Below are 13,266 nucleotides of genomic sequence, written 5' to 3'. Positions count from 1 at the left end.
GGGAGGAGCAGAAGTACAGGGAGAGAGTTTTACGCAGGCTCCATACCCAGTGTGGAGCCTGACACAGGGCTTGATCTCACTACCCTGAGATCATGACCTGAGCCAAAATCTAGTCAGATGCTTAGCTAACTTAGCCACCCAGGGGCCCTGTTGTATTTTAGAATTCTAGGGCACCCTAGGTGGCTCAGTTGGTTAAACATCTGCCTTTGGCTCAGGTCATGATCTGAGCATTTTGGGTCCCTGGGGTCCAGCTCTGCATTGGGCTCCCTGCTCAGTGGGTGAGTCTGCTTCTCCCTCTCTCTCTAACCCCCTCCCCTGTTTGTGCTCTCTTTCTCTCAAATAAATAAAATCTTTAAAAAATTTAACAAGTATAATTTGTGTAAAAGTTCATAAATCCTAGTGTACATTAGTGAATTTTATATGTCTATATCACCATATCAAGATATTAAATATTTTACCTCCCCAGAAGCTTCCTTTGGGCCCTACCTTGGCCAATAAGCCCCATACACAGGTAATAAGTATTCTGACTTCTGTCACCATAGATTTGTTTTTCCTATTCATAGAAGTGGAACCACACACTCTGCCCTCTTGTGGCTAGTTTTTCTTTTTCTTCCTTTCTTTTTATTTTTTAATTTTTTATTTTTTTTAATAATAAATTTATTTTTTATTGGTGTTCAATTTGCCAACATACAGAATAACACCCAGTGCTCATCCCGTCAAGTGCCCCCCTCAGTGCCCGTCACCCATTCACCCCCACCCCCCGCCCTCCTCCCCTTCCACCTCCCCTAGTTCGGTTCCCAGAGTTAGGAGTCTTTATGATCTGTCTCCCTTTCTGATATTTCCTACCCATTTCTTCTCCCTTCCCTTCTATTCCCTTTCACTATTATTTATATTCCCCAAATGAGTAAGATAAAAAAAAGAATATCCCATGGAAAAAGAACAGTCTCTTCAATAAATGGTGTTGAGAAAATTGGACATCCACATGCAGAATAATGAAACTAGACCATTCCCTTACACCATACATAAAGATAAAGTCAAAATGGATGAAAGATCTAAATGTGAGACAAGAATCTGTCAAAATCCTAGAGGAGAACACAGGCAACTACCTCCTTGACCTTGGCCACAGCAACTTCTTGCAAGATACATCTATGAAGGCAAGGGAAACAAAAGCAAAAATGAACTATTGGGGCTTAAAATAAAAAGCTTCTGCACAGCAAGGGAAACAGTCAACAAAACTAAAAGACAACCTACAGAATGAGAGAAGATGTTTAAAATGACGTATCAGATAAAGAGCTAGGATTCAAGATCTATAAAGAACTTATTAAACTCAACACCAAAGAAACAAACAATCCAGTCATGAAATGGGCAAAAGACATGAAGAGAAATCTCACAGAGGAAGACATAGACATGGCCAACAAGCAAATGAAAAAATGCTCCACATCACTTGCCAAAGGGAAATACACATCAAAACCACAATGAGATATCACCTCACACCAGTGAGAATGGGGAAAATTAATAAGACAGGAAACAACAAATGTTGGAGAGGGTGTGGAGAAAAGGGAACACGCTTGCGCTGTTGGTGGGAATGTGAACTGGTGCAGCCACTCTGGAAAACTGTGTGGAGGTTCTTCAAAAGCTTAAAAATAGAGCTACATTATGACTCAGCAATTGCACTGCTGAGTATTTACCCCAAAGATACCGATGTAGTGATATGCCAGGACACCCACACCCTGATGTTTCTAGCAGCAATGTCCACAATAGCCAAACTGTGGAAGGAGCCACGATGTCTTTCAACAGATGAATGGATAAAGAAGATGTGGTATATATATACACAATGGAATATCACTCAACCATCAGAAAGAACGAATACCCACCATTTGCTTTGACACGGATGGAACTGTAGGGTATTAGGCTGAATAGATTAAATCAATTGGAGAAGAACAATCATCATACGGTTTCTTTTTTTTTAATAATAAATTTATTTTTTATTGGTGTTCAATTTGCCAACATACAGAATAGCACCAGTGCTCATCCTGTCAAGTGCCACCCTCAGTGCCTGTCACCCATTCACCCCCACCCCCCGCCCTCCTCCCCTTCCACCACCCCTACCTAGTTCGGGTCCCAGAGTGAGGAGTCTTTATGTTCTGTCTCCCTTTCTGATATTTCCCACACATTTTTTCTCCCTTCCCTTCTATTCCCTTTCACTATTTATCCCTTTCAGCATAATACCCTCCAGTTCCATCCACGTTGAAGCAAATGCTGGGTATTTGTCATTTCTAATGGCTGAGTAATATTCCATTGTATACATAAACCACATCTTCTTTATCCATTCATCTTTCGGTGGACACCGAGGCTCCTGCTACAGTTTGGCTATCGTGGACATTGCTGCTAGAAACATCGGGGTGCAGGTGTCCCGGCGTTTCATTGCATCTGTATCTTTGGGGTAAATCCCCAGCAGTGCAATTGCTGGATTGTAGGGCAGGTCTATTTTTAACTCTTTGAGGAACCTCCACACAATTTTCCAGAGTGGCTGCACCAGTTCACATTCCCACCAACAGTGTAAGAGGGTTCCCTTTTCTCCGCATCCTGTCCAGCATTTGTGGTTTCCTGCCTTGTTAATGTTCCCCGTTCTCACTGGTGTTAGGTGGTATCTCATTGTGGTTTCTTTTTTTTTGAGATTTTATTTACTTATTCATGAGAGACACAGAAGAAGACAGAGACACAGGCAGAGGGAGAAGCAGGCTCCATGCAAGGAGCCCGATGCAGGACTCAATCCCGTTACTCCAGGATCATGCTCTGGGCCAAAGACAGGCATCCCAATCATATGGTTTTACTCATAAGGGAGCTATAAGAAATAGTGAAAGGGATTATTAGGGAAAGGAGGGGAACTGAGTGGGAAAAATTAGGGAGACCAACCATGAGAGACTCCTAACTCTGGGAAATGAACAAAGGGTTGTGGAAGGGAAGGTGGGCGGGGGGTTGGGGTAACTGAGTGATGAGCACTGAGGAGGGCACTTGATGGAATGAGCACTGGGTGTTATACTATATGTTGGCAAAGCTTACTTCAATAAAAACAAATGAAAAGAAAAAAAAGAAAAGCAGTCAATCACCATTGTCTTCCTGGTCATTGCCCGCACTCAGTGTTCACCCAGCCTATTTCTGAGTGTTTTTATCTCAGGCATGTGACCCTATTTTGCATCTCCATACTTTACAGATTACTGCAGCACACATCTGTGCTGCTTTTCCCTGGGGAGGGAGGAGATGCCTCACCCCAGTTCTGCCTCTTGCTGGGCCTCTGCTTGGAGTTTGGTCGCCTGATGCCTGGGTTTGAGGTTTATGGCAACACCTAGCAGAAAGCCAGAATGGGTTCACTGTTTGCTGCTGGCTTCCCTGATACAATGCCTGGGAACTTTGCTGCACTCAGGCATGCCCATTTCTTTCTTTCTTTCTTTCTTTCTTTCTTTCTTTCTTTCTTTCTTTCTTTCTTTCTTTCTTTCTTTCTTTCTTTCTTTCTTTCCTTCCTTCCTTCCTTCCTTCCTTCCTTCCTTCCTTCCTTCCTTCCTTCCTTCCTTCCTTCCTTCCTTCCTTCCTTTCTTTTTTTGTGATCCTAGGGATTGTGAGACCATGCTGTCACACTTGAGACTGCTCTGCCTCACCACCTGAGCATCAGGCAGGGACGTCCCCCACTGGAGCAGACTTCTAAAAGTTCTGATTTTGTGCTCTGCTGCTTTTGACACTTTCTGGTACCCAGCTTACAGAAGCCCCCCTACCCCTGCGGTTTATCTTCTGATATCACCTTGGATTCACATCTCCACACCTTCTACCCTGAAAAAAGGTGGTTGCTTTTCTATTTGAAGAATTACAGTAATTCTTTTCTCAGTTCTCTGGTTGATTTTGTAGGTGTTCAGAATGATTTGATAGCTATCTAGCTGAATTCCAGGGACCAGACAAAATTATGGTCCCCTACTCTTCCACCATCTTAACTCCTCCTGCTAGTTTAATTTTAGCTATGTTAGTGGATGTGTAAGTGGTTTCTTGTGTTTTAGTTTGCATTTGTGTGTGTGTGTGTGTGTGTGTGTGTGTGTGTGTGTGAATAATGATGTAGTGGATGATTGCTGCAATAATTCCTCCTATCCCTCAGGGACTTTGCTGCTCCTCCCATCAAGAGGTTATATTTCTCTACTTCATGAAGATGAGCTGGATTGTGGGACTTTGGCTAATGGAACATTATCAAACATGGCAGGCTTGAAAAACCCACGCTGAGGTTTTCCCTCTTTTAGTTATGGTTAGAGTCTTTTTATTTTTTTTAAAGATTTTTATATGTATAGAGAGGGAGCAGGAGGGAGAGAGAAAGCACTCTTATGGGAGGGGGAGAGGGAGAGAACCTTAAGCAGTATCTCCATTGACTGTGTAGCCTAACCCAGGGCTTCCTCTCACAACCCTGAGATCATGATCTGAGCTGAAATCAAGAGCCAGGCACTTAACTGACTAAGCCACCCAGTCACTCCAAATTATGGTTAGTCTTAAGAGCAAAATGTGAAGAAGCCTCAGCCAACCTCTCCTCTAGGATGAGAGACCACATGAAGAGGGCCTTGCTGATGGTTGGCACTAATCAGCAGGCATATAAGTGAGGCCATCTAGGACCAGATGGCCCCTTGCAAGCCTCCAGGTGACAGCGGTTGCATGAGTGACTCTAGGTGAGACTATCAGCAGAACTGCCCAGCTGACTTCAGCCTAGATTGAATTTCACAGAATTATGAGCACATAATGTAATGGACACAGAAGTTAGTATCAGAAATAGGATGCTGCTGTAAGAAAAACTTAAAATGTGGAGTTGACTTTGGAATTTGGCAGCAAGAAAGCAGCTGTAGAGAGGTGAAGAAATTTCAGCTGGAAACATGGTGAGAGACCCGGTGCCAGGCATTAGAAAAAGCCTATGTGGTTACATGGTATAGGAACCATTGGCAAAAATGTGGTGGTAACTTGGGAGACAGACCATGAACTTGTGGATCTGGTTGAGGAGGAGAGCTTCCCCAATCTCTGTCCCTATCCCCAACCTTCCTCCTGACTGCCTGATGATGGTCCCAGAAGAGAGGTGGGTGAGAAGTCCTTGTGTCCAATGCTCCCAAATTCTCCACCCTCACACCAGCCCACCCTTGCCTTTAGCAATCTGTTAAAACTTCTAGCAGAAATCTCCCCCTCTTGTCTGGTGGCACTGTATTCATCCCATGCTACAGGTGAGCCAGTGCTCTTGTCCATTTCTCTTCTAGATTTCTGGCTAGTGGTTTGCCTGTGACCTCAGCTCTCTGATGGGTTCAAGGAAATTATGTTTTTGTTGATTATTCAGCCTTTTCTTGTTGCTTTGGTGGCAGTGCCTGGCAGGTTTCTACATCCAAGGCAGAAGCCAGAAACCAGGTTCTTTTCCTAAATCACGTGTCTTTTTGGAACTGATCACTTAAGACATCACCTTCCTCGTTTCTGTAAGTTTCCTGAAAGCGAAGATCATGCTGGAGCTTGTTTGGTGTGACTGCTTTTAAACCCAGCACTGCCTTGGGCAGAAAATAAGTCCTTGGCATGCTTGCTGAGTCTGTGAATTCATACTGGAAATACCAGCAGGCTTCAGGATTCTGTGTGGGCTGCTTCCTTTCATCAACACAGAGTCAAAGCTGTGGCCTCTGAAAGTTGCTAACACCCAGCAGTCTCCCGAGGATTGCAGACAGTGTGGTGCCTAGCATTGGGGGAAAATTTACTACCAGGCATCTGAGTCAGTCTGAGGCTGTATTTGTAGATTTAGGAGATGCTCCCTCCTCGAATCCCTCTCCTATGTGTTGCCAGGCATCCAGTGAGGCTCTCCATCCAAGTCATTGTCTCTGCACCCTCTCTGGTTACACAAGAGAGTGATTATATGATTTCAGTCATATGTGAAATTTAAGAAATAAAACAGATGAACATAGAGCAAGGGAAAGAAAAATAAAATAAGAGGAAAACGGAGAGTGTAGGAAATCATGAGACTCTCAATTCTAGAGAAAAAAAATGAAAGTTCCTGGAGGAGAGGTGGGTGGGGCGATGGGGTACCTGGGTGATGGGCTATAAGGAGGGCATGTGATGTGATGAACACTCAGTGTAGTAAGCAACTGATGAATCACTGAATTCTACCTCTGAAACTAATGATATCATATATTTTAACTAAGTTAAATTTTATAAAAAATTAAAAAAATAAGGAGCGACTTAGTAGAAAGAGCATAGGCTTTGCCAGTAAAGAACCCAGAATGTGGGGATCCCTGGGTGGTGCAGCGGTTTAGCACCTGCCTTTGGCCTAGGGCGCGATCCTGGAGACCAGGGATCGAATCCCACATCGGGCTCTCGGTGCATGGAGCCTGCTTCTCCCTCTGCCTATGTCTCTGCCTCTCTCTCTCTCTCTGTGACTATTATAAATAAATAAAAATTTAAAAAATGTTTTTTTTTTTAAAAAAAAAGAACCCAGAATGTGTTTCTTGGTCTTGCTCATTCCTGGTTTTGGGATATCAGGCATGTTTTCTTGTTGAATGAGTGGTAGATTGATGCTCATCTCACAGAGTTGTAGGAACCCTTTCATAAGCTAGTCAGGAAGCTTCCTTGTGGGGGCCGTTCTTATATTCTTTGTTCCCTCATCAATAGGAAATCTGAAGCACCACCAAATGGTTTGACTGTACAGCTGCTGGTAATGCTAAGGAAAGGAAAAAGTAGGCATGGCTGGTGGCTCAGTGGTTGAGTCTGCCTTTGGGTGAGGGTGTGATCCTGCAGTCCTGGGATCGAGTACCGCATCAGACTCTCTTCACAGAGCCTGTTTCTCCCTTTGCCTCTGTCTCTGCCTCTCTCTGTGTCTATCATGAAGAAATAAATAAAATCTTTTAAAAAATACATAAACACACTTTTGCTGTATCTTTGCCAATGCCTGTTATTTCTTGTGTTGTTGATTTTAGCCATTCTGACTGGTGTGAAGTGATATCTTTTTTTAAAAATTTTTATTTATTTATGATAGTCACACAGAGAGAGAGAGAGAGAGAGAGGCAGAGACACAGGCAGAGGGAGACGCAGACTCCATGCACCGGGAGCCCAACGTGGGATTCGATCCTGGATCTCCAGGATCGCGCCCTGGGCCAAAGGCAGGCACCAAACTGCTGCGCCACCCAGGGATCCCTGAAGTGATATCTTATTGTAGTTTTGATTTGTATTTCCTTGATTATTGGTGACATTGAGCATCTTTTCATGTGTCTATTGGCCATCTATGTTTTCTTTGTTTTTATTTATTTATTAATTATTACTTTTATTTTTTAATAATACATTTATTTTTTATTGGTGTTCAATTTGCCAACATACAGAATAACACCCAGTGCTCATCCCATCAAGTACCCCCCTCAGTGCCTGTCACCCAGTCACCCCCACCCCCCGCCCTCCTCCCCTTTCACCACCCCCAGTTCGTTTCCCAGAGTTAGGAGTCTTTATGTTCTGTCTCCCTTTCTGATATTTCCTACCCATTTCTTCTCCCTTCCCTTCTATTCCCTTTCACTATTATTTATATTCCCCAAATGAATGAGACCATATAATGTTTGTCCTTCTCCGACTGACTTATTTCGCTCAGCATAATACCCTCCAGTTCCATCCAAGTTGAAGCAAATGGTGGGTATTTGTCGTTTCTAATGGCTGAGTAATATTCCATTGTATACCTATGTATACCACATCTTCTTTATCCATTCATCTTTCGATGGACACCGAGGCTCCTTCCACAGTTTGGCTATTGTGGACATTGCTTCTATCCATTTTTTATTTTGTATTTTTTGATATATATATTTTTATTGAAGTTTGATTTGCCAACATATAGTATAACACCCAGTGCTCATCCTGTCAAGTGCTCCCCTCAGTGTCCATCACCCTGTCACCCCATCCCCCGACCCGCCTCCCCTTCCACTACCCTTTGTTCATTTCCCAGAGTTAGGAGTCTCTCATGGTTTGTCTCTCTCTCTAATTTTTCCCACTCAGTTCCCCTCCTTTCCCTTATAATCCTTTTCACTATTTTTTTTATATTCCCTGTATGAGTGAAACCATATGATGATTGTCCTTTTCCAATTGACTTACTTCACTCAGCATAATACCCTCCAGTTCCATCCACATTGAAGGAAATGGTGGGTATTCATCATTTTTAGTGGCTGAGTAATATTCCATTGTACAGATAGACCACATCTTATTTATCCATTCATCTTTCGATGGACAGGCTATTGTGGACATTGCTGCTATAAACATTGGGGAGCAGGTGTCCCAGTTTTTCACTGCATCTGTATATTTGGGGTTAATCCCCAGTAGTGCAATTGCTAGGTCATAGGGTAGCTCTATTTTTAACTCTTTGAGGAATCTCCACACTGTTTTCCAGAGTGGCTGCACCAGTTCACATTACCATCAACGGTGCAAGAGGGTTCCCCTTTCTCCACATCCTCTCCAACATTTGTTATTTGCTATCTTGTTAACTGTTGGTGGGAATACAAAGTGGTGCCGCCACTCTGGGAGGCAGTATAGAGGTTCCTCAAAAAGTTAAAAATAGAACTACTGTACAATCCAGCAATTGCAGGACCATTTACCAAAAGAATACAAAAATACTAATTCAAAGGGGTATGTGAACCCTGATATTTGTAGCAGCATTATCTACAATAGCCAAATTATGAAAATAGCCCAAGTATCCAAGTGAATTGGTAAAGAAGATGTGGAATATACATACAATGGAATATTAGCCATCAAAAAGAATGAAATCTTGCCATTTGCAGTGACATGGATGGAGCTAGGAAGTCTTATGCTAAGCAAAATAAGTCAGTCTGAGAAAGACAAATACCACATGATTTCACTGATAAGTGGAACTTAAGAAACAAAACAAATCATTTGGGGAATATAAATAATAGTGAAAGGGAATAGAAGGGAAGGGAGAAGAAATGGGTAGGAAATATCAGAAAGGGAGACAGAACATAAAGACTCCTAACTCTGGGAACCAAACTAGGGGAGGTGGAAGGGGAGGAGGGCGGGGGGTGGGGGTGAATGGGTGACGGGCACTGAGGGGGGCACTTGACGGGATGAGCACTGGGTGTTATTCTGTATGTTGGCAAATTGAACACCAATAAAAAATAAATTTATTATTAAAAAAAGAAACAAAACAAATGAGCAAGGAGGGTAAGGGGCAGGGAACAAACTAAGGAACAGAGTCTTTTTTTAAAATTTTTTTTTATTTATTTATGATAGTCACAGAGAGAGAGAGAGAGAGAGGCAGAGACACAGGCAGAGGGAGAAGCAGGCTCCATGCACCGGGAGCCCGACGTGGGATTCGATCCCGGGTCTCCAGGATCGTGCCCTGGGCCAAAGGCAGGCGCCAAACCGCTGCGCCACCCAGGGATCCCCAGAGTCTTAACTATAGAGAACAAACTGAGTGTTACCAGAAGAAAGATGAGTGCGTGGCTGGAAGGAGAGTGAAATAGGTGTTGGGGATGAAGGAGTGCACTTGTGAATTGTACGTAAGCGCTGAATCACTATATTTTACTCCTCAAACTAATATTATATTGTATGTTAACTAGCTGGAATTTAAATATTTTTTTTTAAATTAAAAAAGTTTTACCCTTCAAAAAATACATAAACACATAAAATATTATCTTTTGCAGGAAGTCAGGTGAAAGATTTCTGTTTATTGTTTTTGAAACTTCCTGTCAACTTACATTTATTTCCAAATAGAGACTTAAACATAAAGATGTCTGTGAATAGATAATAAATAGATGAAAACAATCTGTTCACTCTGAACCACAGACCTCATAGGGGCCAAGACACCAGGGGATTGAGTCTCCGTGTTTGAGAGGTCTTCCTATTTCACAAAGATAGTAAAACTAACCAAGAGGCTTTGGTAGGAATACTAGTAATATTAAGAAAATACTTAAAAAGGGATGTGTGTGAGTGTCAGAGATGTTCCTCTTGGGGAAAGAAGCATCCAGACCAGCAGTTTACTAAGTCAGCTCATCTATATTCAACCAATGATGAAGTATGTTTTAAGTCAGACTTAAAACAGGAAGTGTTTTTAGCACACACGGACCAAGACCAGATGGCATCCTCTGTGGCTGGGCTCACTGGTGTCTGCACTATGAGACATGGGCATCCAAGGTTGCTGCCAGGTAGGCAGATTATCTGCAATCATGATAGGCAACTAAAGCTACCCGGGAACTCTATTTAGTTTAATACTTTTTCTGTTCTTTGCTTTATTTCTGGTTTTTGCTCTATTTCTGGTTTTCTCACTACCTCTTTAAGGGAGAACAGGGAGGAATTTTAAGAAAGGTATTAAGTCAGTTATATTAAAACTTTAAGGGATCCCTGGGTGGCGCAGGGGTTTGGCGCCTGCCTTTGGCCCAGGGCGCGATCCTGGAGACCCGGGATCGAATCCCACATCGGGCTCCTGGTGCATGGAGCCTGCTTCTCCCTCTGCCTATGTCTCTGCCTCTCTCTCTCTCTGTGTGACTATTATAAATAAAAAATTAAAAAGAAACTTTAAGAAAGATATTAAGTCAGTTATATTAAGTTTTTACAAGAGAAAGTGGGTGAAAATTTTTTCTAGGCATGCTTGGGGACTTATCAGAGCTTTCTCATTGTACGGCCTGTATTAGACCAGGTTCTCCAAAGAAACAGAACCAAGTTTTTGTGTATGTATATGTGTATATGTACGCATATGTATAGAGGTGTAAATTTGTGTGTAGATATATATGTATATGTGTGCGTGTAGAGAGAGAATGTGTTAGTTTAAGAAATTGGTTTATGAGATAAAGTTGGAAAGTCCAAAATCTGTAGGACAGGCTGGAAACCCAGGCATGTTTTCAGGGACACTAATGTTGGATCTCGAGTCTGAAGTCAGTCTGGAAGCAGAATTCTCTCTTCTTTGGAGGAGGTCAGTCTTTTTTCCTCCTAAGGTCTGTAACTGATTGGGTGAGGCCCACCCACATGATGGAGTGTAATCCACTTGACTCAGAGTCTACTGACTTCAGTGTTACTCTTATTTAAAAAACCCACCTTCACAGCAACATCATGCCTCCCATGAATGGAAAGACAGACTCTAACAGGTGGCCAGGTGATGATTGCCTGTGGGGTAGATTTCTTCCCACCTGCAACAGTTTTCATACCACGAGGCCTATCTGGTGACCCATTGCTCAGGACCAGCCTGGGAGAGAAAGGGAAAGGCTGTGTCCTCAGTGTGCTGTAGGAGGGCTAGGAGCTCACTAGGAAGGAACCATAGAAGCCATGGGTGCTCCACCTGGAGAGTCCACTTAACCAAGAGATGGTGTCTTGACCTGTCAGTGCAATAGTTCTCTACCCCTCCCCTGTCATTAGCTCCCCTTCTCATGATTCCTGGGCTCCCTCCATTGGGAGAGGCTGGTATTTCTAAGGTATGTCCCACACATCAGCTGTCTGCACATAATTTGTCCCCTTTCCTGTAGCACCGAGGCTCCAGAGGACAGTGTCCGTTAGTGACTGACTCCTTGAGGAGTCCAGGGGGAGGGAGAGAAGAGGACTGCTTTTACAATCTTCGTAAATGACAAGAGCTTTGGGAGAGCCATGGACTGCAGCTTCAGAGCCACCACCCATGATGCAATGGCCATGAGGATAAGGGTTGAAACTGGAGCTCCATCTCTTCTCTTTGTCACATCTCTGTTTTTTGTTTTTGTTTTTGCCCCAGGACTCTTGATGCTGCTGCTGTTGCCATTGGGAGCTGCAGCCCAGAAAACTAGTGGTGAGTCTGCCCAGCCAGCCCCCCTGATGACATAAGCTGGGGAGTGCATGCTGGGGCCTTGGTCCTGCCACCAATAAGAGGGGAAGTGGGGGCGTATTCTTGAGGTAAGGCTCTGGTCCCCTGGAGAAACTGCTCTACCTCCCCAGATGTCCAGAGCTTTCTGTCTTTTTCCTCTTCCAATGGCAGCTATCCCTCTCTCCTTCCTCCACTTCCCCTCTTCTGCTCCTGGACACCCAGCTGGCAGCAGGCTTCCTCCATTTCTTGAGCTTTCTGACTGTGGTCTCTGACCCCACACCCTTTGCCCCCACAGGCTGTGCTCGCTGGTGCCCTCCGAAATCCACATGTGTCAATGCCACCACTTGTCGCTGCTCTCCAGGATTCAGTTCTTTGTCTGGGGAGATCTTCAGCAGCCCCTTGGAGAGTTGTGATGGTACAACTTGTGACTTGGGTGGTGGAGGGGCATGGAGATGGTGGCGGGAGGTATTGGGGGGAAGGTGTTCTACTCTATGCCTCATGTTGCTGGTCTGTAAATTGGAGATAATCTTTGTACCTACCCTCCACGAATGGAGTGAGATTTAAAATTTATGTGTGTGAAGAACAGAAAGAGATTACTACAGAGCAGAGTGTCAAATACAAGTTATTATCATAGTCACTGCTGTTATTACTGTGATAATTCTCATAGCACAAGGAAAGGAGAGAGTAGTCGAAGCAACAGAAGGAAAGAAACACCTAGGACCTGGAAGCTCAGGCTCTCATCCTAATGTGAGCTCACCAGGAACACCAGGCCTCTTACCATTATGTTTTTCCACCTGACTTGTCACAGCAATCCCATGAAGCAAGCAGAGCTACATGGTTTTTTAAATGATCAAATTTGGATTCAAAGAGATTGAGTGATTTGTCACTCAATTCTAGGAGGAAGAACCTAGGTCTGGTTTGAAAACAGATTTTATTCTTCACCCAGACAGGGTTACAAAGGGAGATTATATTACTTAAAAATAATTAAGGTGGTTAATTTTGTGTTATGTGAATTTTACACTAAAAATAAGGAAAAAGGAAATTATAGTGTTTTTACACCAATTTCATTAATTAAAATTGTGTTAGATGGATATTTTCTTATAACAAAGGAAAGTATTCCTAATGTTAGAAAAGAAAAAAATACTCTTAAAATTTCCCAGTAGTCTGTGTAGTGTATTTATGGGTGATTTTCTTAGCTTTCATTCTTATTTTACTTTTTCTTTGTCCTTCTAAATATCCATGTGTCATTTGATATTTGGGGGAAAGTAAATTTTATCATGGAAAAAAAGGTGATGTTACTCTCGCCATGCCCCTCCATGTTGTAGAGGTATCCCTACAGATCCCCCATGTATTTGTATGTGTATGTTGTGGAAACTCTTGGCTGGGTGAGCATGGCAAGGAGACATGGCTGGTGTGATTGGATCCCAGGTCCTTTCTGGGAGCACACCTGTCAGGTTGAGGATTTCTCATCA

General features: G+C 43.2%; 1 protein-coding gene across 1 annotated transcript in view; it reads left to right on the top strand.

Annotated features, from left to right (window-relative positions):
- Positions 1-10,070: 10,070 nt before the first annotated feature.
- ADGRE2 (adhesion G protein-coupled receptor E2) overlaps positions 10,071-13,266 on the top strand; it is a 38,471-nt gene continuing 35,275 nt past the window's right edge. The window contains exons 1-3 of the mRNA XM_025457823.3: positions 10,071-10,175; positions 11,726-11,779; positions 12,090-12,209. Coding sequence (XP_025313608.3) covers positions 10,106-10,175; positions 11,726-11,779; positions 12,090-12,209 — 244 coding nt within the window. The 5' untranslated portion in view covers positions 10,071-10,105. The remainder of the gene's footprint in view (positions 10,176-11,725; positions 11,780-12,089; positions 12,210-13,266) is intronic.

Source organism: Canis lupus, chromosome 20 (genome assembly GCF_003254725.2).
Source record: "Canis lupus dingo isolate Sandy chromosome 20, ASM325472v2, whole genome shotgun sequence".
NCBI classification, from domain to species: domain Eukaryota; kingdom Metazoa; phylum Chordata; class Mammalia; order Carnivora; family Canidae; genus Canis; species Canis lupus.
Note: the sequence above shows the minus strand (reverse complement) of the source record. Positions and strands in the feature narration are given on the sequence as shown.